This window comes from Poecilia latipinna, unplaced genomic scaffold, assembly GCF_001443285.1.
Source record: "Poecilia latipinna isolate Pla-1442-1.1 unplaced genomic scaffold, P_latipinna-1.0 Scaffold894, whole genome shotgun sequence".
NCBI classification, from domain to species: domain Eukaryota; kingdom Metazoa; phylum Chordata; class Actinopteri; order Cyprinodontiformes; family Poeciliidae; genus Poecilia; species Poecilia latipinna.
The window spans coordinates 46,894-74,495 of record NW_015113510.1 but is presented as its reverse complement, the minus strand read 5'-3'; the positions used below and the strand labels follow the sequence as shown (position 1 = coordinate 74,495).

Sequence of the window (27,602 nt, the reverse complement as noted above, 5' to 3'; positions counted from 1 at the left end):
CAATGAATGTCACACATATTATAGCCTTTCTCCTAAGTAATTGAGTAAATTAACTTATTGAGAAGACTGACAGGCATGCGTTTGAACTCCTCAGTGGGGAGGTTGGCTGTCCGACTGGTGTGCGATCATGTAAAACTTCTCGGAATAACATTTCGTCAAAATATCCCAGCAATCCCAACAAATGCCTAAGAAGTCAGAGGTTCCAATGGAAGATGCACACTCAAGGGCTGACTCAGGTTTCCAACTGGGGGTCCCAGGTAAATTTAGTAAGACGGTGTTCACTTGCACTTGACAGTCAGACACTCGCCGTGCTCGGAGAGTGCAGACGTATGTTCAAGAACGCAACTAAGACCTGTGGAGTTTCTGCAATATACAAACATCCACTTTGAGGACATTCCAGCCTTCCCGCGTCTGAGATTTAACACATGATATCAGTGGACGAAGAGGAGCTCGATGAGGCTGTCCAGCAGTATTCTACTGACACCACCTGGAGCTGGGTAACGTGTTTTATAAATTACAAGAGTGTATGAAGAGGATTACAGCACTATGTCCTTTCCAGCTAGTGCATTCTGTTCCAATGCAAATTTAGGTCTGAGTTAAATATTGAAGACCGGTTATAGAAGTCACCCAATAGGTTCAAATAACAGGGGCTGTCCAAGCTGCCGGGTGTGTTTAGATAATCCCACATGTAAAGCGACCTGGTACAAGTGAAATCTGGGAAGGGTGTTAAGAGGCCAGGAGAGGTGGGGGTAACAGGCTGCCAGGCTGGATTGGTGGATGGGGTAAACGCTCCAGCGATCACGTGACCTTCTCACCCTGTTCATGAGAAGATCACGTGATCAAAACAACACATTTGCCACACAAGATAGCTCAGACTGAAAAGTTTTGAAACGTCAAAGGGCTAAATTTTTCTTTCAAAATCACTTTTTATTCAACCCTCGTGAGTTCCTTTATATTATGGTGCAATTATTATTCCATAACTCTGGCTATGTTCAAGCAAATTCAATAAAATGTGGTGAGCTTGTGTGCTTTGAGGGAAGCTTTTTTTGTTTTAACACAATGTCTTAAACACAATAACAGGTGGACCTTTGGGACATCTTTGTGTCATTTGCTTTCATTCATAATGCATGTGCATTACACAAACCCTAATATTCTATTTATAATATAATAAAAATATATCTTATTTTCCAATATATGAAAATGTTTTATCTTATCCCGTGAACCTAACAATTTGCATTAGGGATGAAAAAAGTAATAACTTTTTGCATCTCTAACAATACATTTTTTTGAAAGCATCAACATCACTGCCAATGTCCAAAAATCTCACTTGGCACATGAAATTAAAAAAAAAAAAAAAAAAAGAAAACATTTTTTGAAGAGACAGCTAAAATTTTCAAAATTATTTTTGAAAATGTGCCATCAAAACAGTGTTTTCTGTAATTTCTTAAAGTAAGAGGCTATACTTTGTTCTATGTTGTTGTTTTTTTCTCCTTTGAGTTTAATATAATTGCTGAATCAATGTTTCAATCCCTGCGACTCTCAGGCCACAGCAGCGTAAGTCAGTCAGCAGCTGTAAGATTAGTCAGGTATGTCTCAACATAAAGCGTTGCGTCTGTTAAAACAATCCACCCTTACTTATTCGTTTTAACAGACTTCTTAACAGAGAGTGTTGTATTTGAGAACTTTCAGGCAAAATCTGCTATGTAAGTGAGTTTCTGATCAAAATGAGTGTTAGTGTCTTTCCATTAATATGTTTCTTTGAATAAAAGTATATCAGAATAACAATGTGAGATGAACAAACTAGAAATGATCACATGTAATATGGTTAAGCAAAACTTGGTCAAAGATATAATTGTTTGTTGTAAAAAATAAAAAAAGAGAAAGAAACAGCCTGAAAATACTTGTAAATCCTTGGTAGATATGAGAATCTGGCTAACACATTGAGAGTTTCAGCTGACCGTAACAGTATATCACATTTAGTTGGGATGCAAGCCAAAAGATGGTTCTGATAATTCAGTATTTTCAATCATGTGACAAACAGTGTTGCACTATACGCATAAAAAAGCTGACTAACATAAATGTTTGTGTGTTTCGTTTTACTTTAAAAGATGTGCCATTAAAACTGTCTTTTCTTTATAATAGCCCTCGTCTAAGTGATTTAACACGCTGAGCATGAATCTTCCAGCATGAGTTGTTTACATCAACTCTCAGTGGACTTGTTCTTAGAAACATGTCAGTAAAGACAGCTGTGAAGCTCATATATCCTTAGAGATCCCTCTGAAACTGACAGAAAGACTGATGGGATGTCAGGCCATATTTGTAGAAGAAAACCATCCAGCTGAGAGATCGGGTTTGGGGTTAAATCTTTTGGCAGAATGCTTCTTTTTCGTAAAGACGAACATGCTCACTGACATTTAGAAGTGGATTTAAAATCCCATGTTAAGAACAGATTAAGAAATATATATTTTTAGTAAAATTACTGGTGCCCTTGTTGATGAGAAACTGTTACAATCCATGTAGCTTCACACCTGCTGATGGTGGTCAGAGGAAGTGGTAGCTTACCACCATCATCAGCGTGTAAACGCGTATTTGATTTACTCTACTTTAAAGCACTTTGGAGTCCCAAGGCCCTAAATAAATTGAGACCATTTACAACTATTTTTTTTGTTTTTGAAACGTTTTTGCAAAAAAAAAAAAAAAAAAAAAGTCAAAGATGCTGATTGTCACTGATTTGTAAAAGATATTTAAACTGCTTCTTATCCTGCTAATTATTAGCCATTGTGGAGGGCCTAATTAATCTCATGTGTGTCACTAGAGCTGCATGGACACACATGAGGAATATTATCTATTGAGGAATAGTATCAAAACACATTCATGTTTGAATGGTCCAGTCAAAATCCAAGTCTATATCCAGTTGAGAATTTGACAAGACTGGAAAATTGTTGTCTTCTAAACTAATCGAATTTAATCAAAGGTAACATAACTGATTAAAGAGACAAGAAGAGAGAAGAACAGGCAAAAACTTAAGCGTGTAAAGCTAGTAGACAAATCCTAAAAGAGAGAGGTTTAGCAAAGTGAACATATTTTGTCTGCTATGTAAATGAGGGGAATTTTGTGCAACATCTGAGAGAATGCTTATTATAAAAAATATCTTGTCAATGTTGAGCAACGTGAAGCCTAAACCACCAGTCAGCCACATCCTTTTTGACACAGTCTCTCTCTTAAGGGTCTCTTGCTGCAACAGCCAACATCGGCTGTGCTGCGAGGGAGGGCTGTGATTGGCCAGGAAGATCACCTCACTGCGTCACGCTCTCTGAGCCACTGTAACCGCTGACGTAGCTCCCAACTGCTTCCCGCCGTCGCTGCAAAACTCCAGGATGCAATTCAATTAACCGTGTTCTTTATTTAAAATGTCTGGATGGTCTCCTGAAAAAGTATGACCAAAATGTTTCACTTAAGCCATGTGGACGTAGATCTTTATTACACAGAATAAAACAATAAAGAACTATATAATCTTACAATTTGAATTTTGATAAAGCAGTAGTTATTCAAACGTTTGTAGAAATCGCGCATTCTCTTGTGAATTGTTTATATGACCCGAAAAAGCTCTGAGAATGTGGCGCGACTAGGTTCCCGTTTACAACCGAGTAGTGCACCTATGTAGCCGTAGGAAAGGTATTATAGCAAGCCGTTTGTGCAAATATTTGATGTTCTTGTTTTGGTGATGTCCATTTCTCTCTTTCGTTCCTTTGATGTTTTTCTCAGTTTGTTTCCGACGTTTTTGGGTAAGAAAAGGAGTGGTCCAGAATTGGTCATGCCATACCCACCAAGAGGACATTTTGCATCCATTTTGACTACAAACTCACCATAATCTTCAATGTTTTTGCTCCTTTTTGACTGTGGGAAAATGTGAATTTGTGACTCGAAAAAAATTATATCTAGGAAGTAATTTTGCTTTTATCATATTTCATAAAACTCAACTGGCATAGATCTGATTAGAAATGAGATACAATGCAAAGTTTGAGGACCTTATTGTTACCTACTGCTTGAGTTGACTAAATAGCCAGTTTTGTAAAAATCTGATTGGGAACCAATTTAGGTGCTGACAATGATGGGTAGGTAACAAATTGGATAACAGATTTTTTTTTAATCCCAAATAGTTAGTAGAACTTTTGGCTTCACTAAACCATTCAAAGTAGTAAAAAACCTAGTAAAGAGTTTAGGAAATAATGTGAGTAAAGTCTAAAATTACTATTGATGTCGAGGACATGAACTATTTATACAAATGGTTTGCCATAAGATTAAACTGGTATGCTCGAAGCTGATTGGCCGACAAGATGGTCGGTTTTGCTGCACGTGACTTTATCATCTACTAGGTTACATGAAGAGTTAAAGAGAATAAACACGGATGAAGAAATGTGGTTCGCTTTCACTTAAAGAGTCTACCACTGCGGCTGTTTGACGAAAACATAAGGCAATGTAAGGCTCTGTTGGGAAAACGGAACTTTTAAACATTTTTGTTTTGTTCCCCTTTGAGGAAGTGCTCGTTAAAGACTGGCATATTCCTTACAAACAGGTATGTGCGTGCTTTTATAATTAGGATACGTCCCCAAGTCTGTTCTTTTAAATGTATGAATGGAAATTTTTACTATGTCTTTGGGTTCACATGTCATACTCTTGTCCTTATAGCTGTTTCGTACACGCTGGATAAATATGTCTCATTTACTTTCCTTGAACTTAATTGTTTTAAAATTTTAATGTTTTTTTTTTTTTTTTTTTGAAGCTGATTTGCTGCTTGCCCCAGGCTCTTGTTGGTCCATTTTGTAATAATTTATTGCCTTGGTTATTAAATATTTCCATTTAAAAACTGAGCAAGCTCACTTCAATCATAAATGAATACGATAAGTTTAATTTTCAGGGGATTACGTCTGTCTGTGCTGTAATACTAGACTTGGCTGGCAACAAAAGACTCAGTCCATAATATCTTCGGAGTGGACCAGTCACATTCCATCTGCAGCTTGTGGTTATTAACCTAATGAATCTCATGAGCATTGCTCTGTTAAAGTCACCGTTTGAACTTGAGTTTTGTCTTAAACGTACTTGTGAAACCAGAAGCTGTCAAGTGCGTTTTACGCCACTCTTCCTCTTTTTAAGAAAAAAAAAAAATCTAACAGCAGACGGTCTATTTTTAGACTCATCTGCTCAGCAGTGTGCATCAGCCCTTCTAGTATCAGCTTAGATGTAGGGGGGGGGGGTGTTATTCACAATAAATGTTTCAGGTGACAGTACAGATTCTCAGTCTGACCTACTGTTTGAAAATCAGGGTTCTTGTTATTCAAGAGGTGTCCTGACCATAAAAAAGAGATGAGGCACATATCAGTCTTTAATAGGATGGAGGCATCTGCTAAATAAATCAAGGTCGGATCCACCTTGCCTGTTTATATCCAACTTTGACGTACTTAGACTACAACATTTCCTGTCTTTTTACACCTCATCTGGAATTTAAAATGCCTCAAGTCATAAAATTAGCCTGCATGCTACATTCAAGATAGCCCATTATTTGCATAATGCTTTAGGAAGGAGTCACTTGAATGTAAAATTGTGTTCCAGGGAGGTGGTGCAGACGTCAGCAGTGGCAGAGATGCTGTTTTTGATATTTTAATAGCTTGTTGTGTAACTGTGTCTTTCTGGTGTTCTCAATGTCGTGACGCTGCAAGTTGAGCTCAGCTAATTTAAGACGGGAACAGTTATAATCAAATGATCACTTGAGAAGTGGTGGCAGGCTTAAGTCGGCCTGTTGTTTGAGCTCTGGTGTCTGGGGTTACTGACTGGAAAACAGTTGGATATAATTTCCACACGGGAGAAGGAGCGACATGGGTGGGGATGTGAAGTACAGATAAATGGCACTGCATACGGCGACTTGCAAAAGTATTCGTACCAGTCAAATTTGTCATATTGTTATGTTGCAGCCACTAACTTCAATGTAATTTATTGGAATTTTATATGATAGAGACCAACACGTGAAAGTAAGAAAAAAAGGTTTCTAATGAGATATTTAAAAAGCCTTGTAATTCAGCTTGCTTAACTCTGATACCCTGAAATAGTTATTGAATTAGGCCTCCCTTCTGCCATGCAGCAAGATAAGTTTGACGCTGCAAAAAAAAAAACGTGAAAGTGGGGCAGAGGTCACTTTACAGCAGGACTGTTACCCTGGTAGAGACAAAACCCAGCAGACGAGCTGCTGTAACAACAGCAAAGGGTGTTTCCGCTAAGTCATGTCTCAGGAGTGCCAAATATAAATGCATTTCAGATGTTTGTCAAAAGTTGTAAAAAAAAAAAAAAAAAAAACTGTCACCTTTTCCTTCATTTTTTCCATTATTCATTTTTGCTGGTCTGTTTGTTATTAATCAAGGGACGAATCCTAAATCGATTCTTTTCTCCTCTTCTATTTTCCCATTTTCAAAACGTCCACTTCTACAGACCCGTCAAACCATGAACTACGTGGGCCAGCTCGCCGGTCAGGTGTTCGTCCAGGTCAAAGAGCTGTACCGAGGGCTCAACCCCGCAACGCTTTCTGGCTGCATCGACGTCATCGTCGTGAGACATCCCGATGGCTCGCTGCATTGCTCGCCCTTCCATGTTCGCTTTGGGAAAATGGGCGTCCTCCGGTCCCGGGAGAAAGTGGTAAGGAGGCTCAAATGGGACAAAATTTTGGATTTTGTCACGGTATTGAATGTTTTAGTTTGTTATTTTAAAAAAAAAATATTTTCTCCCTTTTTAGGTTGACATAGAAATCAATGGAGAACCAGTGGATCTGCACATGAAGCTGGGCGACAATGGAGAGGCATTCTTTGTGCAACAAACAAACAATGATCAGGTAATAATCAGGAAAACATCTTTTCTATGGGTTCTTTGGTCGTGCCATATCACCTGCTAAGGATAAGAAAAAGTTTGATGATTATTTGCCATTTCAAGAATATTTCTGTTTACCCTAATGCAGGTTAAATCAAAAAGGTACACCCCAACCACTCATATAGTTCACCACAAAGCTTTAAATGCTTTTCCTCCTTACATTTCATCACAGAACATCCAGCAGGGACAAGCTGTGTGCAGCACGTCCTGGATTTTTTTGGTTTCCTTTTTTTTTTTTTTTTTTTAAACAGCCTTTCTCTATTTACCAGAGAGAGAGAGACTTATAAAGGTGGCATTTATTATTGGAGCCATTTATACCTGCATTGCATTTGATGCTGCAGCTGTATGTCTCACAGTGAAAATATACCTACGGACATGTAAGAACTTCACAGATTTAGCGTTGCTGCTAGTAAATACTCCAGAAAACAAAGGGACTTAGTTGCAACTTGAACTCAGTTTGCTTAAAAAGAACTTATTTAATCCCTTGTTTCGGGAAGCCGCTGCCATTACCTTTGATTCATCAAGGTTTTCCTTTGCGAACAAGTTAATGCAGCTTAGGTACTTACTATTTAAACCTGATAGAAATGTGCTCTGCCAAAAGTAATTAAAAAAAAGCTGAATAGTGGCTGGCTCAGACAAAGGAAGTGGGTGCTGTATGTTCTCCAGACTGGTGTCAGATTCCCAGACATAATGGGGCATGAGGAGTGGAGGAGGAGTCTACTGCTTCTCAACCAACTTTTTTGGCACCACAGAGCAAAAACGGGAGGCAGTCCTGTCAGACCACAAATCATGTGGTTAAACATATGTTTTTCTTTCCTTTTTTCCATAGGTCTGTAAAAAAAAAAAAAAAAAAAAAAACCCAGCCTCCCCTTGAAACCGTTTTCCTTTCATAGAAATTCAGCCCGTTATAGGCTCAAACTGTGTAACATATTCCTGTTGCTTGTGTTTTTGTAGCTCAGCATAAAATAAGCTTGAGATACAGGTCAAGAAAATGTAACTTTCAAAGTGTTTAGTTTTGTTAAACATTTCAAAGGCCCATTTGCGCTCAACGTGAAATATGCAAACACAGTTGGACAGAGCCCATTCTGTCTTTCCTCTGCATTCATTTCATGCAGATTTTTGAACTTCCTCAGGAAGCTTGAGAATGTTTACCAAAATGCAAAAAGAGGAAACTCGCCATAAACCAGTGTGAAGTATCAACTTCAAGCGTTTTTAGATATTTTACCTTTAGCTGTTTTAAGGAGTCGGAATGGACCTTCTTCTTTGAACTTTAGTTTGAACTGTGTGAGGTGTTCCATGTTTAAAGACCTTTATGTCTTCAGGTAGCTGTTCTAGTGAGATAACTTATCATCTTGCTTGCGTTTGCCATCTTAACAGGAAGTGGTTCCCTCCTACTTGGCTACTTCTCCCATCTTGTCGGATGCTGCCTTTTCAATGAGCTCCCCACTGATGGGGAAGAGCTCAGGGCCTCCTGTACAGATCCTGGGCTCCTTGGGGAGCAACGGCGAGAGCAGTGGCGCAGTAACAAAGAAGAGGAGGAAGAGGAGGAGGAAGAGTCGGGCAGACAGCACAAGGAGGGAGGAGAGTGGAGACTACTCAGCAGATGAAGACATGTTTTCAATAGACATCAGTTCTGATGAAGAGGCTGAAATGGAGAGCAGCAGGTAAAGGGAAAGAGAGAGTGAAAAAGAAGAGATGTGGCAAAGCAAATATGAGAGGGAGTGAGATATATTATGACTGTACGAAGCTGGAGAGTGTGATGTGAATCAGCTCAACTGTTTAAGTTCATTCAAAATACTTTCAAATACACAGTGTTTTAAGTAGAAAAAGGACAAATGTAATGTTTTCGTAACTGGTAGATGTAAACATGCTAACCTTGATTGGCTACAGGACATGCTATCATGCAAGTAGATTGAAACACAAGCTCAGATATTGTGTTTTTGTTGCAGGTCTTTATCAAGGGATGCCTTGCAAGACGAAACAACGGTGGCTTCAGGCATCTGTTCTTTTAAACAGGCTGGGCTCTACACTCGTTCGGATGGAGAGTGGAGCCCGATTCATAGGTGATTCTGAAAAAAAGCCTTTTCAATGGAAATTTTATGATGCCAGGCCACAAAAAAAAAAAAAAACAAAATCAAAATATATGTTGCATGTGTTGTTTATGATGGTACATACCCTTATGTTTCCCATGTTGTAGGCCAGTAAAAAAAGTGAGCCAAATGTGCAACAAAAATCTGTTTAACAGCAATGTGACCAATTTGAAAATGTCACTAATAAATTACAAGAATTAAATTTTTTACTAGTACCACCTCGTCATGTAATACATTGAAATTCACACTGTTTGGTAAACTTCAATACCATTTCTGGTTAACCTGACATTAATAGAAAAGTAGAAAAAGAAGATTTTTCGTTTGAGAATATGCACTACCAAAAAAAAAAAAATCCATTTCTTTTCACATGCTTTCCCAATGCGATACTCTACCCTTCTGTTTGTTGACAAGGAGATGTTTAACTTTTGTACAATATTTCTTTCCCCTCCAGTCGTGATAACTCTCGCCCCACCTCTCCAAAGAGTGACTCAGAGCTGATCACCAATCATTCAGAAGCGGACAGTCAGAATCCAGCCATGCACTGGGCTTGGGGAGAGCTGCCCCAGGCTGCTGCGGTAAGCAAATGTCCACCATGCACGCCGTCTAAAAATCTAGCACTATAGAAATAACAACATCTTGTTGCAGTTTTCAATTTTCAACTCTCGCACCTCTCTCCTTTTCCGCCTCTTTAGCCTCCGTTTCTCTCACTGAAGCCTGCCGGGCCACATATTTTCCCCGTATCTGTCCCCGTGTCCAAAAATACACATTTCCGAGCGATCCGTCATGAGACATCTTCAGACCAATGTGCGCCGAGCTCTAAAATGCAAGCTCCCTCTTTGCCGATTGAGGAGGAGGCTGAGGTCAAAAGGGAAACGCCGGACCCGGTCACGATGGAATCAGAATCCATGAGGATGGAGACTCAGACGCTACCTTCAGAGGAAACAGCGGCTTGTGCATCCAGCAAAACAGACTCTCCATCAAAGAAAAAGGGTAAAAGTGCTGTTGGTCTATAAAGAAAGCGCTTCTATGATCTTCCCAGAGTTTATTCCAATAAGAAAAATGGTGTCAGTCTCTTCTGTTGCTGACTTTTTGAATAATCTTAAGGTTTCAGAATAAGGTGCTGCACTAAAACCATCTAAGACATGAAGGAAAACAAAAAACCTTCCAGAAACCTAACACAAAATTAGGCCAGTGTACCAAAGGCTATGATGGGAGCAAAAATCGCTAGCTCAATAACATCTCGACGGAGTGATCAGACCTGGCTCAGACTCGGTCAGGCAAGGCCAACAGTGTGCGAGAATAGTTGTTATGACATAAAGGTCTGCAAGAATGTTCTGAAGTGAGAAGAACTGTGTTTCTTTTAAGCATAAGGTGAATATGTTCATGTGCAACACATAACTGTACATCTATAGGAATCTCCTATTTCTGTCGCATCAGCAAATGGCAAACCAGGCCAACCATTTTGCCTAAGCTTCCCCTAAAGTCAATCCATCAAATACAAGAAATAAATCTTTTAGACCAACCTATAAGAAATAATTTTCCAACGATTTCGTCTTCTCTCCTGCAGACAAAAGAAGCCGCCATCTCGGTTCCGACGGAATTTACTTGGACGACATTACAGAGTTGGAGCCTGAAGTTGCTGCTCTTTATTTTCCTAAGAGGTACGAAAGCAGATCCGCGCGCACACGGACTACACTGCGAGAACTCTGACCAGTTCAGTGTAATCTGACCCGATCGTTTCAACACTTCCAACTCGCAGTGAGAGCGCTTCGGCCATGAGAAGTATCTCCGACCCGGGGCTCCACTGCACCAGCCTGTCCCCACAGTCTATGAGCTCGGGGGGAGACAGCGGTGTGGACAGCTACTGTGACCCCATGTCTGACATGCCATCAATGGCCATCTCCCTGTGCGGGGGGCTCACCGACAACAAGGAGATTACTAGAGGTACGTCATCACAAGTGACAAAGCAACTCCACGAGACACTTCAGAATCTGATTGTTGTCTGTTTGCTTTTCTTTCTTTTAGAGCAATTCTGTGATAAGATCGTCTCCTTTCAGCAATTTGCAGAAAACCCCTCCATCATAGACGACCCAAACTTGGTTGTTAAAATCGGTTCAAAGTAAGAACCTCTTAAATAAATTATGCATAAAGTTGCCGTTTAACAATTAACAAATACTGTCTGTCTATGCCTCTTTAAATGCATTTCCTGATTGAATTAAAAATATATTTTGCCGTCTCACTTAGGTACTATAACTGGACCACCGCAGCCCCACTCGTGCTCGCCATACAAGCCTTTCAGAAACCTCTGCCAAAGGTGAATGACACACTCATACAGATTTACTCAGTCATATGCTTACAACACTAACCTATGACTACGTTTGCTTCTGCACCCTCAAAATAAGTTTTATATTAGGTAGCGTCAGTCAACCTAATCTGATAAAATTTGTTTTCTCTGTGTTCTGTGCTCCTCTGGTTTCGTTCTTGTTTCCTCCCCTCCTTTCACATATTAGTCCTCATGCCTCAGTTATTTACTCTCATCCTTGGATTTCCTCCTCTGTTGTCTGACTAGTATCTTCAGCTTCAGCTGTGTATGTTTGGAAGGACTCCACCCTGCTCTTGTTTAATTTATTTTCACTCACAAATCCTCCCTGTCAGTCTTGTTACACTCATTTTTTTTTCCCAATTAGTTGACAGTTCGGTTTTGCGTTATTAGTTGATTTATATCTGCTTGTGATTTACTTTTTTATGTTTTTTTCTTATTTAATGGTGTGTCGTGGATGTCGGGGCGGTGTGTGTGTGTGTTCCTCCTCAGGCCACGGTGGAGAACATCATGAAGGAGAAGATGCCTAAGAAAGGAGGACGGTGGTGGTTCTCGTGGAGAGGCAGGAATAACAATGCAAAATCAGTAAGTTCTTCCTCTCTGTTCATATCCACAAGAACTTATCTCTGGCATTTTATTTCTGAATGAGCATACATCTCTTTCTTTTAGGATTCAGTCACTGAATGTGGGGCTTGTGGTGCTGCTGAGGTTGACGAAATGAAAAGCAGGTTAGTAAATAATTCAAACTCAGAAAACTTTCATTGATCCATCTTAATATTTAATGTTTAAAGGTTAAAAAGTGTTCATGGTACAGCGAGTGATATATTTCTAGCATTTATTTAAGTTAATTTTGATGATTATACCTTCTGAGCTACAGTTTTTTTTTTTTTTTTAACTAGCCCACACTTCTGATGTTGTCTTTCATTCAAAAGTTGCTAAATCCATGGAGCATAATAGTCAAGTCATCCATCTTCCCCATGATTGTAAGAATATAACATGACATTCCAGGACGCAAAATATTTTTTCATATGCCTTGGTCTGTATTATTTTCTTAGAAACTGAATTTCATTAGCTGAAAGACATAACTGAAATAAATTCGTGAAATATATTACCGTGTTCAAAGAACCTGGATTATAAACGAGTCTACTTATTGAACTGACTTTCTGGAACAAATGAATTTATCAATGGCATTGTACTTTATTGAGCTGCATCATTTAGTATTTTATAACCTCTTTGATGGCAGACTGAAAGAAGAGTCATCATCTAGCGACGAAGATCACATTGCAGCCAATCAAAGCTCCCCCGTCATCCAGTCAGAACCTGGGGTCTCTTCAGGGGGCGTGTCTTACAAGAAAACTCTCCGCCTCACGTCAGAGCAGCTGGTGAGGGCTTCAGTTTGACTTCAGCTTTCAATTTCATTTTCTTCTCCATATAGCTGAATTATGGTTTTAACTTCTTTCTTTCCTGTCTCTTCTCCCTCCCTACATGCAGCTGTCCCTTCAGTTGCAGGATGGTCCTAATGATGTTGTATTCAGTGTGACCACTCAGTACCAGGGAACCTGTCGCTGTCAGGGAACCATCTACCTCTGGAACTGGGACGACAAGATAATCATCTCTGACATAGATGGAACCATTACCAGGTGTTTGACGCGTTAGCGAATGAAACCACTTATTCACCTGCAACCTAACCCATGTGGTCATTTTACACAGTTTCTGGAAATGGCAGTCTGTCTAAATAAAAAAAAAAAAAAAAAACCTCCTCTCAACTTAATTTCAGGTCAGACACGTTGGGTCACATCCTGCCCACACTGGGGAAAGACTGGACTCACCAGGGAATTGCACAACTCTACCACAAAGTCAGCCAGTAAGCGTTTTTATTTTTATCGAACCCCTAATGTCCAAATACTTTATAAATTATAAATATGAGGTGAAGCAAAAACGTAGGTCAATGTTTGTACAAACATATATAGGCAAAGTAAAGATGTGTAAAAAGTCTTGAAATAAGTATTTTTTTCCCAGTAGTATAATCTCACACTAAAAGAATAAAAAAAATGTTGAGGCACCAATAATTATGTAAGATCCATAACCGTAGTTAAATTAATGAATACAATTTTCAGCATTTCTTAGTGTTTAGGATTATGCTCGTAAAACTAAACTTGAATTTAAAAAAATTAAAAATTAGATATCTAGCTGAAAATACATGAAGTATTTTTAAGCTACAAACCTCATACCAGTTTGATATTCTGTAGTTCTGGACATATTCTACTTCTAGGGACTTTTTGTTGTTTGCTAACCTCTTTGTCCGTCCATCAGAAATGGCTACAAGTTTCTCTACTGTTCAGCTCGAGCAATCGGCATGGCTGACATGACCAGAGGCTACCTCAACTGGGTCAACGAGAGAGGCACCATGCTTCCCATGGGCCCCGTCCTTCTCAGCCCATCCAGCCTTTTTTCAGCTCTGCACAGGTATTTTTCCAACCCATACCCACTTCACTGTATTGATTTAACATTATCAGAATGAGATCAGAAGCAGGAGAAACCATGATTTTTTTTTTTTTTTTTTTTATGCAACAGGGAGGTGATTGAGAAGAAACCTGAGAAATTCAAGGTGGAGTGTCTCACAGATATCAGACACCTGTTTTACCCAAACACAGAACCTTTCTACGCAGCATTTGGCAACAGATCCACGGTATGGAATCGCATATTTTAGATGCGTATGATAAATAACATTTGATCTAAAGAAATAAGTCGTTGGACATATTTTTTTCTTTTACATTTGTAGGATGTGTATTCTTATAAGGAAGTAGGGGTGCCACTGAACCGGATTTTTACAGTAAATCCTAAAGGGGAGCTAGTGCAAGAGCATGCCAAGACTAACATCTCATCGTAAGTGTGCTTGATCTTTATTATTATTATTATTATTATTATTATTATTATTATTACGATAATATTTTGTCTTAAATCACATCGTCTCAATACAGCCGCCTCTTTCTGATCTATTTCCCAGGTATGCACGTCTTAGTGAGGTTGTAGACCACGTGTTCCCCCTCAAAATGCGATCCTGCTCCTCAGACTTCCCCTGCTCAGACACCTACAGCCATTTCACATACTGGAGGGAGCAGCTCCCCCAAGTGGAACAGGAGGAAACTACAAGTCCACAGACTACGAGCTCCGGCAGCTGATTCCCGCCCGACAAAAAGAGCTCTGAATGACTTATAGTGTGCTTGAAATGTAGCCGTGATGTGGACAGTGACAGTTCCTTGTGATGTATCTAATTATAGGTCAAGTATTTTCTTATGCACTTTCATATAGAGACAACCAACAAGGACAATCTTCTGTTTAGTCTTAAGAGCAAAAGGTGCACTTTTATCAAAAATACTGGATGTGTATATTTAGAATGAATTATGTATGTGTTCAGGCAGCTTAGTAGAGTTTTTGTTTTGGAGATTACCTTATTTCAATGGTTAGACTTTCTATTTATTTCAATAGATGCACTGTGAGCTCACAGTCCAGCTGTGCAAGTTACTCAAATGTGTGCCAAAGTTTGACTGATTCCAGTTCCTGTTTGCTGAAAAGTTGCTATGTAACAACATTTCTGAAAACAAGGTAAAAGAAAATCGGCTATGTAGCTGAAGCACAACACTATTAGCTGTAGCCAATAGCTCCTTGTAACGTTTTATTTGTGAGATGATTTGTTGAATAGTGTTTATTTTTCTATCCGAACCTGTGTGGCATGTGTTCAGACATCTTTTATATCACAGTTACAACCAGAACAACCTTATTCCGTCCAATTTATCTCCTGCAATTAGCTACCTGACTGGTGCAATTTAAAAGAGACCTTAACGTGTTTTTTTTTTTTTTTTTTTTTTTTTTTTTTTTTTTTTTTTTTTTTATTGCAGCATCTAAAAAAAGACAGCTGGTCACAGTTTGGACAGGAATGTTTGAATGTTTTTCTGTGTAGTAATCTTTTTTTTATTTTTTATTTTTACCCGACGACACCAGAGGCAGTATGAGGTCGAATGCAACCAGGAACAACTGTTACAGCATGTTTTCCGGACAGGTGTATATACCTGTGCTGTGTAAAAGCATCAAGCCTGCAGTATTATGAGAGAAGATGTGCAGCTCTGTGATAAATGTTTTTATTCTTTCCATGAAAGAGCTAAAACGGATCGACATTCTTTTAATCTTTGCGTCAAACTGTGAAACACTCCCCTACTGGCCTCTACTGACCAGTTTGTTGTCAAAGTGGTCTCATTAAACATTAAATTACAGTGGTATACAGGGAATGTGTTCTTTTGGTTCTTTAATCTATGACAGAGCTGTAAGTGATCTCAATTTACTCATCTGTGTGACACATAAGCATTAAATTATATCTAAAAAAAAGGGGTTTTCATTTTGCTTTTTTTTTATGAATTTATACTTTTGCAGATTTTTCAGACTTTTGTGTCATTTTACAAGTGTTGATTTGCAAGTGTCAACAGTTGTTGACTATTGACTTTTACTCATTTCAAACTGTTGATTTACAATGAGCAACCAACCATAAATCAACCATTGCTCATTGTTTCCAATTAAAAATTGTGGTGACATGACTATAATAATTACTATCTACCAGCAGTGGGCCATGCATCACTTTTGTTTTTTTTGGTTTGATCAAGGATCATAATATTCTCACATTACATTAGGTGACAGAACAAAACTCAAAATCAGGACCACAACCAATAGAAACCGAGTGAGATAGCAAGCCTTCAGAAATGATGGAAATATAAATTAAAATCCAACAGAGATTGAAGCTACTTGTGCTTATTTTTGACAAAATGTATCCAAAAAGTGGAATATCAAGAGATATAAAATTGTGCATGGAAGAAATTAAGGACAGGACCATACGAAGGTCATCACAATGAAGATTATCCTCACAATAAGAAATGATTTTTGAAATTAAAAGAAAAAAAAATAACTATGTAATTTGTCCTCTGTGTTTGTTGGCCAGTGATGGACAGGTGAGTTTCCATGGTGTCTCTAGTCTAGCCCAATGACAGCTGAAGATAATCACCATTGGGGTAAAAGAAGGTTATACAGTGAATAAGAGAAACACCTCCATCTTGTGGACAATTGCTGGAACTACAGCTCCCTCAGGTTATTCCAGGGCAAAATAAAGAGCTGCTGGTTTCAAGCGGCCGGGGAGGAGTTTCCGAAATTTAGTAACTCTATTGGCTTGCGCCTCATGTTGCTGCAGCTGCAAGGCAGTTGCTGTTTTGTGTGAAGTTATAAAGAGACAAAAACCGAAAGTCATAAAAGGACAGCCAACAGCAGCAGGGAAGGACGGATTTTTGTAAATAATGGCAAACACGGTAAGATACCTCATTAGTATGGCATTAATATGCCCTTGTATTCAGCCGCGACATTTACCGTACTCTAGCCTTCGGCTTTTTACTGCTATGTTTACAAGAAATTGTATTTCTGAAGAGAGTAGAAGTAATGGTTAAAGCTGTGGAAACAAATGAGCTGTTAATGGTGCAGAACGCGGTCGTCTTAAGCTGGTCAAACTTTGGCCCACTTAAAGTTGCTCAGTGTTTCTAAGCACGCCACTTGTTGCTTAATAGGCAGCTATTTGGGTCGTAGTACAGAACTGACAAACCTTCTGGGTTACCTCGACAACCTTAATGCTTTATTAACACCAAGGAAATGTTCAGTTTAACCCCCACCTGTCCCTCGGCCCAATAATCCTAAAGCTGTACTAATTATTTTTCTCAAATGCTTTATTGCAACACATTGCACTACAAAAAAAAAAAACAAAAAAAAAACCGATTTTTAAAGTGCTATAATGTCATAAAAGTAAACTTAGAAAAAACTTACAGTATCAGGCGAAAATAAAACGGTGCAAGCGACTTTCTAATTTCTGATTGTCCACAAAAATACATCATGGAGCACAACGAGGTAGTTATATCCTCGGTTATTTGAACTGTGAGGAAAAAATAATTTCAATAGCCCCATTCAAAAAGCAATGATCTTAGTAATCATAGTGGTGCGATGCATAACGATTTGGTTTAATTCATTTAGATGATTATGACCTAAATTGAAATTCAGTTTCACTGTTTGCTGGCCAATCAGGCAGGGTCCCCATAGTGATTAAACCAGGTATTGATACTTTCACCAGCAAAGGCTGGTGCCAAGTACTGCTGGAATTGAACTTGTCGACATCTGCGTGGACTTTAGAGTTAATAAAACGCAGTGAACCAACACCATCAGATGACCCCCAAGCCGTCACTGATAGTGGAAGCTTCACATTGTACGCCGAGCAGTTTGGATCCTGGGCCTCTCCACCGTTTCTCCAAACTCTTTTCACCTTGATTTCTGAATTTAACGCAACGCATTCTTGCCTCTGTAAAGAGGAATTTGGATCAGTGAACAGCAGTCCTTTTCCTCATTAGCCTAGGTAAGATGCTTCTGACAGTGTCTTGATCAGAAGTGGTTTACTACAAGAAATACAACAATTTAATCCCATCTCTATGTAACTTACACCATCTATTTAGCACTCTTTCATCCTCATATTGTTAAGTTTTATTTATATTGCTTGTACATTTTTTGCTTCCACTCAACTTTCCTGTAATAACCAAATCCACATGCTTTCTGCATGCTCTTTTTGCCTCTTACGCATTTTAAATGTGACCATAATGTCGTGTTACCATTGTTAAAAGTAAATCATTTTAACACAAACATTATTCTCTCCTCCAGTATAGAGTCTTGGATAAAGTCCATCTGCAAGATGAAGAGGAATTTGTGGACATCCTGGAGGACAAGAGGCACTGCAGTGACTTGAGGTTTGCCTTCAGGACCTTCAGTCCTCCACCGTATAAAGGAGCGCCCGCCTGCTCCTCTGCTGAACTCAACCAAGCCGTGCTGGAGTCTCAGTATCTTCGCTACGTCATAAACGAGGTGCGATTGAGCAATCCGAAAAGTTGCAACCATGTCAAGAGGGACTTTGCAGCCACATCAGCATGCAGTCTGACTTCAACCCTTCTTTCCTCCGTGTAGGTTGCTTTGGAGATGGGGTCATCCGTGGAGGAAGTGAGAGACGAAGCATGTGGGATTATGCGGGAAATGTCTCAAAACTTGCAGCTGAGGTTCATCAGGCTGATGGGGTTCGTGGTCAGAAAGGTGTTCAAGAGAATCTTCAGTGCCATTTACGTCAACATGGAACGTCTCCAAGCGGTGAGAATGAGATGGGATTAATAGATGTGGTTCACTCACACTATACTCATCAGTTGCATTATCAGACGATATGTTTTTTTTTTCTTTCTTGTATTTCTTTTCTTTTTTGCAGCTTCAACAAGCCACTCAAGAGTGCCCTGTCATCCTGATGCCCAATCACAGGAGTTACATCGATTTCCTGGTCGTCTCCTACATCTTGTTCAACTACGACATCCCATTGCCCGTAATTGCTGCAGGAATTCGCAAGTATCTATTCAGTTTGGACCGATCCATTGTAATGGGAACAGTCAGAAATTATTCCGACAAGCAGTCTCTCCGTTTTCTTATCCTGTTCCGTTTTTTTGTTTTGTTTTTTGTTTTCCTCCTTAAAGCTCTTGCAGGGATGACGATTGTGGGAGAGATGCTGCGTCGGTCGGGGGCTTTCTTTATTCGACGTGCAATTGGCTCTGACAAACTCTACTGGGCTGTGCTGTCGGAATACGTTCGAACAATTGTCAGAGTAAGGCGTCTGATGATTTGGTGGATGATGTAATGTCAAGCTGCTTTAACTACAGTTCCATCATAAAATGGATATGACGATAAAGCAGACAGGTAGCGCTTTGTTAAACTAATTGTTTGTTTTTTTTAATGCCAATTGGGCCTTTAGCATACACCGACATTTCTTAAGTTGACATGAGGTTCCAGAGGCTTAATGTTGGCCTCCTTTTAGAATAATTTTCCTGTGGAACACCAGATTTTTCTCCAGGTTTCAGCTGCCTGACCCAAACCGTGCTCCTCAGGAAAAAGAACATTAGTTAGGATGTTCAAGAACAATCCGGTTTCCACTCTCTGTTCAAGTTATGCTATAAAACGGAGGCTTCTGGAAAACTGCTGTCCAGATTGAAGCCTGTTTTGCATTACCCCGAACTTGGAGAGTAAACCAAGACAGAAGTTCTTGCTCCAACATCGACATCTTCGAGCTATAACTAAGATTTGCCCTCAAGGGGGAAGCCCATGTTGGAAACTGTGTTTACAATAAGTTTATACCGTATTCCCATTTCAGTTTTTGATGTCATCCGCTAAAAGAGGCAAACTAATATTTTTGAAATGTTTTCTGTAGAAAGGATTTGCCCCTCTGGAGTTTTTCGTGGAAGGTCTGCGGAGTCGAACGCTGAAGTCCCTCCCACCGAAGTTAGGTGAGCTCACGTCTGTCGACGCCATTTAGTCTTCCAGAGTATGTCTCAATATTTTTACTCCTTTCCGATCTTTCTTTTCTTTTCTTTTTTTTTTATTGGGTTCTTTGGTTCCAAGTGCATTATGTCTGCAGGTATGATGAACATGATCCTGGAGCCATTCTTTAAAGGCGAGGTGTACGACGTCACCTTGCTGCCCATCAGTATAAGCTACGACCGGGTGCTGGAGGAGTCGCTGCTTGCACACGAGCTCCTGGGTGTCCCCAAACCCAGAGAAAGCACCGCGGTATGACCTGTGCTATTTTTATAAATCAGTTCAGCTCTCGGATTGCATTTTCTTTAAGTTCCTACAGTAAGTTTGCAAAAGATCACAATTTATAAACACAGATACACAGGGTGAATATAATACCAGCTCATCTGTCTGCAACTATCATTAGATCTGGTCTGAGATGATGCACACTGGACATATCTGCAGTTTTTCCCTTTTGTTACGATTGGTCTCATTCTCTCTACAGGGTCTGCTGAAGGCCAGCAGAGTTCTGCAGGAAAATTACGGCTGCATGCACGTGAACTTTGGCCGTCCCTTGTCTGCCCGACGGCTGTGTGAGGGCAAGATAAATCGCTGCCAGTACAACCTTACACCTAGGTAGAGAAAATCACCAGCTGAGCACATGTGGTTCACTAGTGACCAGCAGTATCAACAGCTTTTTAAACACAAAAATACACATTTCACATATTTGTTTTGCTACTTTGTTAAAAAAAAATATATATATATATATTTGATTTAAATATATTTCATTTAACAGACCAAAACAAAATACTGCATAATTTTTGTGGCTTAAAGACAATACGATTGGGTTTGTAATTGAAAGTTTGAAGGCGTCCTATTTACTCTGTTTATTTCCTCTGAGTTATTAGGCTGCAGTTGTGGCTTTAAACCACCTAAATGCCCAAGAAACTGGAAATAAAAAAATAAAAAAAACATTGATGTACTATAGTAGCTGAAAAACTGTAGTCATTTAAGTTTTAAATTGGCTGTAGTCAAATACGATGATCCGACTCATCCCATTGTTCCCATTGTTCAGGGATCTTCCTCAGAAACCCAATGCAGAGGCCCAAGCCTGCGGAAGCTGGCTGGCTCATATGATCGTACGGCTCCAAGAGGAGGGCGCTCTGACCAGCCCCTGGTCTCTGATGGCCTGCGTCTTGCTCCAGGTTCCTACTGCAGCCTTAACAGAAGAGGGTCTGCTGTTTCACCAGCTCACAGAGCGAACCCTCTGGCTCAGGAAGCTGGCACTGGACTTTAGGGCTCATCTTAACTGGCCTGGTGGGTCCAAGATGCTTTCTCCACATATATTCTGCAAATTCTATTGCCTTTTCTGTACAGGTTACTTGCGGTAAATGCATATATAGGCTTTTTGACTTGCGTTTTCCTTCGATGGCCAGTAGGTGGCATTTGTTTTGGCCCGTGATGGTGGAACACTCTGAGGACAGACGGGTTCCTTGATCTGGTCTGAAGTAGATCAGACAGATTAGATGAATGTGAGTTGGCACAAGTGCTCACGCTCACTTGGAGCATATTCAGTGGGTTAAAGCACTTGTAGTGATTTAGGACTAATGCTAAGAGTGCAATACCTAAACTGTCCTTTTTTTCTTTTTTTTTTTTTAACAAGTGTCCAGCATGCACACATCCAGTGACATGAATGACCAAAGTAACTTATTATGACATGCAGGTTACCCTTTTTTTTTTTTTTTTTTTTTTTTTGTGCAGAAAAAGTCCCAGATTCCGATGTGATGTCTTCCACTGTGGCTCTCCATCGATCTGTTGTTTACCGTAAAGCGGGACGCGTCTACTTGACGCGAAACGATGAGCTTGAGCAGAAACACTCGATGGAGGAAGACATGATGAGGACGGCGGCTGCATTGCTGATGCTGGCTTCATACAGGAATCAGTGCCTGCATGTTTTTGTGCGTCCTGCGCTGCTTGCCTTGGCCATGAGCGTCACAAAAAGCACAAGGAAAGGTGGGGAGGTTGAAAAGATATGGCATCGTTTACTTCTTATAGTAACGCGTGTAAATGGCTCATTGTCTGTTCACAGATGAGCTCCTCACATGCTTCTGCTTCCTGCAAGAAGTTTTCTCCAACGAATTTGTTTTCATTCCTGGCCAATCTTCTCAGGTAAATCCCCTCGTTGTCAGCTCAGATGTTAATTATTCTGTAAATTAAAACGCTTGTTGTTAAACTCAACATGCTCGCATGGCAGAAACTACGGGGTGTAGCAGTACATGTGTTTGTACCCAAATGTTAGTACGGAAATCTGAACAAACGCATTTATTTGATTTTTATTAAATGACAGAAAGTCAGTTGACAGGGGGAGGAAAAACTCCAAAGATTTCCACAAATGTTGTATCAAACACTGGTTATTTTTGTGTTTGCTATTCTTTTTTTTATGACCATATATTTCCCCCCCTCCCCCAATATGTAGGACTTTGAAGAGGCATGCTCTCTACTACACAAATGTAAAGCAGTCCACGTTGGTCAGTGGGAAGTGACGAATTCAGACACGCAGCCGGAGGTGTTGTCTTTCCTGCAGGAGCTGCTGAAACCCTTCATAGAGTCCTATCAGGTGCCCTTTATAATCTGTGGTGCTAATTAGTGAAATCAATTCAAAAAGTGAAACACACAGGTTAAATACACACAGTGACATATTTCAGTTTTTTTTTTTATTTCTTTTAATTTTGATCATTTATGTTTATCCCAAGTTCTTTTTTTTTTTTTTTTTTTTTAAGTAGAATGTTATAACAGCCAAAATGCCTGAGGATCTAATATGTATGTATATGTTTTTTTTTGTTTGTTTTTTTTATGAGTAGCTGATGTTCAGATTCCTCTGTGAGGAGAGAGACTGTGTATTCAGAGAGAAAGACTTCCTGTCTGGTGTGCGAACTCTGGCTACAAAACTCATCGTCTCAGGTAAAAAAAAAAAATAAAATAAAATAAAAAAAAATCCATAAACGTCTGCTTACAAATCGGTTTGTTTTTGGTCTTTCTTTTTTTTTTTTAGGGGAACTCCACACCTACGAAGCCCTCTCATCGGACATGCAGAAAAACGTTTTGTCATCGCTGCGGAGGCTGGGGGCCATCACTAAGATAACGACGTGAGCTGATGAGATCAGGCCCTGAAAATCTGTTTTATTTCATTTAAACTTATGTTATTTGGTGGTTCAGAAATTGCTTTATTACAGCAGTTACTCAAGTTTTTTTATTCTTGCCTGATTGCAGATCTCAGAATAATGAATATAAAGTGAACAAGTCAGCAGTGAGAAGAACTGGAGACATGCTTGGTAAGCATAGTAAAAGCTTTTTTTTTTTTTTTTTTTTTACATTATTGCCTTCAAGATCACACCAACACACTGACACCTTCTGGGTATTTATATTTTTTTCTTGCTGCAGCTGGAAGAATCCCTCCGCAGATTGTCCAGGCTGCACCCGATGCCAGACTGTAGTTTCAGCTGGAACTGATCCATTCTTATCATTTAACCTGACTTCTGCTCTTCAGCGGCCTCTACATATTTTTATACCTCCCTGCTAATGCCGGAAGTGTAAAACTAAACTTTCTACCACTGTGACTGAAAAATTGCTGCTTAAACACAAAATGGGGATAGTAAGACAATGAAAACATTGGAATGAATAAATCAGTTTTTCATATTTATTAATCATGTCATGTTTAATTAATGTTTGTTTCTCCCCCCCCCATTGTGATTTAAAAGACATGTTTTTACTCTAATTTTTTTCACCATGCAAAATTGTCAGAAACCATATTTTTAATAAAGCTTAATGTAAAGATATGTGAAAATGCTAGTTTTTTTTTTGTCTGATTAATATTTATAAAACTGACACAAATATATCCCAATTATTTTAACAAGGAATTAAGGATATTTTTAACCAGCATTCTCAATTCTCAGATATTCTTTCATTTTCTTAAATGTATGTGTTGGATTCATTGTTTGACTGTGAATGAACAACAGGGCACTTTGAAAATAAACTGAATTAATTAAGCCAGTCACTGTAGAGGTCTTATTGAGTTGAATGTTTGATTGTGCTTTTAGTTACTTGACAATGAACTTTTCTACTGTCAAATTCTGCTTTGTGTGAATTGAGGTTGACATCACAAGACTCATAAAAAAAAAATAACTGAGCCAAGTTCGCATTTTTATTTATAAATTATAGGTGAACGGCGACTTTTCAGAGGTTTTTAACTTGATTTAATCTTCATTAAATAACTTCCGAAACGAACTGAAAAGCCCATGAATGACGTTCTGCAAGCAACAATCTAGATTTAAAGTGAACACCGAGTATTTTTTTATAATAAAGTTGGACTAGCACCTTTTAAGATGAGATCTCAACTTGGACTTTTGTTTGAGAGATTTATTTTCATTTCAACAAAATCGAAACGGGTATAACAAAACGCACCATAGGCAGTGGTCCTCTTCCATAACCAAGTAAGATGGTTGACTTCAACAGTAAGTTAAAGCCAGTGGTCAAAGGTGTCCCTCCTGTCGGATCAAACCCATCAAGTGTACCTTTGACCCCGTGACCAGTTCAGAGAAGGTCCCTTAAGTGCCACTTAAGCAGACAAAAGCTTATCTGTACACAGGTGGCACGTCCACCTTGATGCGTAAAGCGCTGACGGGGTCTTGACAGAACACCGAGATGTACTCCAGCACTTTGCAATTCAGCTTTTTCTCGCTCTCCTTGGCCCTGACCCGCTCCTTGTCCCACCTCTCCTTCTCGCCGTTCATCTGCGAGAAGAGGTTGATCTGGATGGTGCGCAGCGTCGCGGCCAGGATGTAAAAGCCTCCCTGCAGCATGTGGCAGAAGGCGGCGCCCACGCTGAGCGCCGCGCCCATCAGGTTGGGCACCGTCTCGCACACTACGCACAGGCCCTCCAGGAAGTGCAGCGTGCCCTTCTTGGCCAGCGGCTGCTGCTGCTGCTGGCCCTGGTGGAGGTATCCGTGCTGGAGGGACGGACTCTGCTGGGCATGACTGAGCAGGTACCGCGCGCAGTCGGCGAAGTGGGTGGCGGCCCTGCGCAGCGGGAGCAGGGCCAGGTACAGGTGGCAAGCGGCTTTGGTGAGAGCATGGAAGAGCAGCCGCAGCTCAAGCACGGCGTTACCTGGAGATAAGACGGGAGCCGGGTCAGCTGGAGACTAATTTAACTCTGTGACTAGTGTCACAAACCATTACAAACAGTGTCTGCTGCTGGATTAAAGGCTGCTCAGGCAAACCCACGCTGCCATCCACGCAGAACAAAACGACCAATATTACAAACTTAAAAGAATTCACAAATTTTGAGGTTTTTCCAATAAAGGTGTATTATTATTATTATTATTATTATTATTTATTTTTTTTTTTTTTTACTTGACTCTAATCACACTTTAACATTTTAAAACTTTAAAATGTGATGACGTGTTCTTGTTCACCTGTTCTAGTCACATAAATAGGAGGCACAGATCCACTGTTTGTCAGCTCTGGATCAGATAGTGGCTTAAGTTGATTTAATCACAACAAACCCCATTTATAAGATTCATTTCTTTGTTTTACCTCCTAACACCAACAGCAACTGCAGCCAAAGTAAAGTTTGACTTTACGGCAGCAGCCTCGGCACATATCTAAGTTAAAACTCTCAGATGTCTACCAACGGCTTCCACCTACCGTCTATGAAGCAGACTATCCAGAGTAGGGCGATACTCGCTGCCAACCAAGTCCACCAGTCCATGTGGCCTCCCCCCTGTCCCGTCCCGGATCCACCAACAAAAAGAAAGTAAGAAAGAGGTGAAAAGATATGCTCTGACCTGGCCAAGCCCTGCCCCGCCTGTCTGTGCGCAGTTAATACCTAAACATGTCACAGGCGCTTTCTCTGAAGGTGTCCAAATGGTCACCTAATAAGAACTCCTTAGCATTAAGACCTTAGACCTCCTGCAGGCTGTCTCGACTGCCTGCGTTTGAGGCCTGCAGCTCTGAAGAAGCTTCAAGCATGAGTTCTATCCTTATTGTCTCTTTTGTTTTAATGTAAAATTATCTGCTTTGTCGCTAAATAAAAACGCCATTTTAATATCCAGGTCTCCAGATTCATTACTGGAGTATTAATGTTGATGTCTTGAAGGTGACCTCTGAGTTCAGTTCGGTTCCCAGGCTGTGCAGGCACATCCTTTCAATAAATCTCAATAAAAAGTACTGACAAATTTGAGTCAATCTTTTTACTTTTATGTAGACATGCTGGTATGACCATCTCAAAATGATACATCAAAAACATCAACGTCAGCCAACTTGCTGATAAATTGATTCAGTGGAACTACGTTAAGAGCTCATGTAAAGAAACTAACTGTCGTCACGTTACTTTTGTAAAGCTAGTCTAAGAACAAACCATTTATTAACTCAGTCATTTAGTCAAACATTTTCCTTTTAACTTCATCTCTTTCAATATTTTCAGCAATGGGTTGTTATTTATCTATTTACTTTTGGTAGGAAACTAAAATTGGGGGTTAATATTATATATATATATATATATATATATATATATATATATATATATATATATATATATATGATTAAAATGGCATTTCTAAAAGTGTTTTGTGGATGAAATGATGCGAACTGCAATTGGTTTTGTATTTGGTTAATTTTAGATTGCTGATCCTCTTTATACTTCGTTCCTTTCTTTGTGTTGAAGAGCTCAGTTTTTTGTGTTCCCAGAGATGTGGTTTAGAATATCATCCTATGATCAGTCTTTAGTGTTTTTCTGCAGTTCCCTTATATGGCGGGTGTAAGGAAAAGGAAAAACAAACAATACAAATTTCTGTTTTTGTTTTTAATTGTGTCACTTTTGGTCCTCCATACCCTTCGTGTGTATTTCTCTGCACAGGGCAGCTGCGCCTACAATCCAGCAGTCAGTGTGTGAATGTGTGTGTGAATTTGAATGGCTAATTTCATTCTAAAGCATCTTTGAAGGTCCTGGTTCAATATAAGTGTCATGCCACTTCATGTCATTCGTAATTTTCCCTCAACTCCTCTCTTCAGGTTCTCTTTCCAGCTGCACTGCAAAGTATTCACACCTGGTTTATAAGGAAGCCTATATAAATAAATGTACAATTTGCCTAAACACGGAGGCTTTATGTAAACAGGTCCAGTTATTATCCACAAACATGTTCCAATAAGGCCCAACCAGACTGACGTTCAAATTCAAAGCCGTTTCCGTGCGTTCCGCGGTCGTCATGGTAACGGAAAGCCTGAGGTTGGTAGGACACTTGGAGGCTGAAGAGAAGCTTGGCTCCCTCCTCCTTCCTATGCAAGTTAAAGTCTGTTCTGTCGGAATAGTTGGAAACCCATAAGCTCTAGGATGTGTGAGAATATATAGATTTAATTCCGCGACAAAAGACGAAGAGGAGGAACACTTGATTGCTAGTTGAGACGGTACGTCGTAACGTTCGCCATATTGTGAGTGGCAAGTGCGCTTGCCACTCACAAATGAAACTCTAAAATTGACCTTTAGCTATTTTTCGATAAGTCGTTTTTACGCACAGCATTTTGTGTTCATTTTGGTATCAGTCATTGGCATTAAAGTTCAACAGTATCAGCAAATAAAAATGAGAGTGCAACCATTTTGAAATACCATGTGGTTAAAAACCTGAACTCAATTCAACTTACCTCTGAAAATATTTCAAACCAGTTAATTGAAATTATTTTATTAAATACCGAAATTGCATTGTTCTTTTGTTCAGTCAAAACTTAACATCAGTTTTATTTTTATTTTTTTAGGATAAGTAAGATATATTATTTTCCCTTGTCCATTGTGATATGAAGCAGAATTAATTTCCTGAAGGAAAAAAAAAAAAAAAAAA

The 27,602-nt window shown here is 39.6% G+C and overlaps 3 protein-coding genes across 6 annotated transcripts in view; all 3 read left to right on the top strand.

The window, feature by feature from the left end:
• Positions 1–294: 294 nt before the first annotated feature.
• On the top strand, positions 295–15,168 carry lpin1b (lipin 1b). 3 transcript variants are annotated; one of them, XM_015048630.1, is made up of 20 exons: positions 295–497; positions 6,481–6,684; positions 6,782–6,877; positions 8,290–8,576; positions 8,862–8,975; positions 9,454–9,577; positions 9,695–9,992; positions 10,570–10,663; positions 10,762–10,946; positions 11,028–11,121; positions 11,247–11,316; positions 11,815–11,907; positions 11,992–12,050; positions 12,566–12,704; positions 12,814–12,962; positions 13,100–13,186; positions 13,636–13,788; positions 13,897–14,011; positions 14,105–14,208; positions 14,330–15,168. In XM_015048630.1, exons 1-20 carry the CDS (start codon positions 426–428, stop codon positions 14,502–14,504), a joined length of 2,712 nt encoding a protein of 903 aa, XP_014904116.1. In that variant the 5' UTR covers positions 295–425; the 3' UTR covers positions 14,505–15,168. The 3 variants fall into 3 exon arrangements, with proteins under 3 accessions (XP_014904116.1, XP_014904119.1, XP_014904118.1); XM_015048633.1 differs by lacking the exon at positions 295–497 and adding an exon at positions 4,351–4,479; XM_015048632.1 differs by lacking the exon at positions 295–497 and adding an exon at positions 4,351–4,576.
• A 1,331-nt stretch (positions 15,169–16,499) lies between these two features.
• gnpat2 (glyceronephosphate O-acyltransferase 2) lies at positions 16,500–23,767 on the top strand. Of its 2 annotated transcripts, none has more exons than XM_015048635.1 (16): positions 16,500–16,670; positions 18,055–18,255; positions 18,355–18,516; positions 18,644–18,773; positions 18,903–19,030; positions 19,631–19,706; positions 19,838–19,989; positions 20,219–20,349; positions 20,789–21,030; positions 21,475–21,726; positions 21,803–21,882; positions 22,190–22,330; positions 22,575–22,674; positions 22,766–22,859; positions 22,984–23,045; positions 23,155–23,767. In XM_015048635.1, the coding sequence occupies exons 1-16, from the start codon at positions 16,659–16,661 to the stop codon at positions 23,205–23,207; spliced, it is 2,016 nt and encodes a 671-aa protein (XP_014904121.1). In that variant the 5' UTR covers positions 16,500–16,658; the 3' UTR covers positions 23,208–23,767. The 2 variants fall into 2 exon arrangements, with proteins under 2 accessions (XP_014904121.1, XP_014904120.1); XM_015048634.1 differs by having other exon boundaries at positions 16,501–16,670; positions 18,355–18,531.
• A 3,180-nt stretch (positions 23,768–26,947) lies between these two features.
• fam228a (family with sequence similarity 228 member A) overlaps positions 26,948–27,602 on the top strand; it is a 9,907-nt gene continuing 9,252 nt past the window's right edge. Inside the window, exon 1 of the mRNA XM_015048613.1 lies at positions 26,948–27,174. The gene's annotated coding sequence lies outside the window, so the exon portion shown is untranslated. The remainder of the gene's footprint in view (positions 27,175–27,602) is intronic.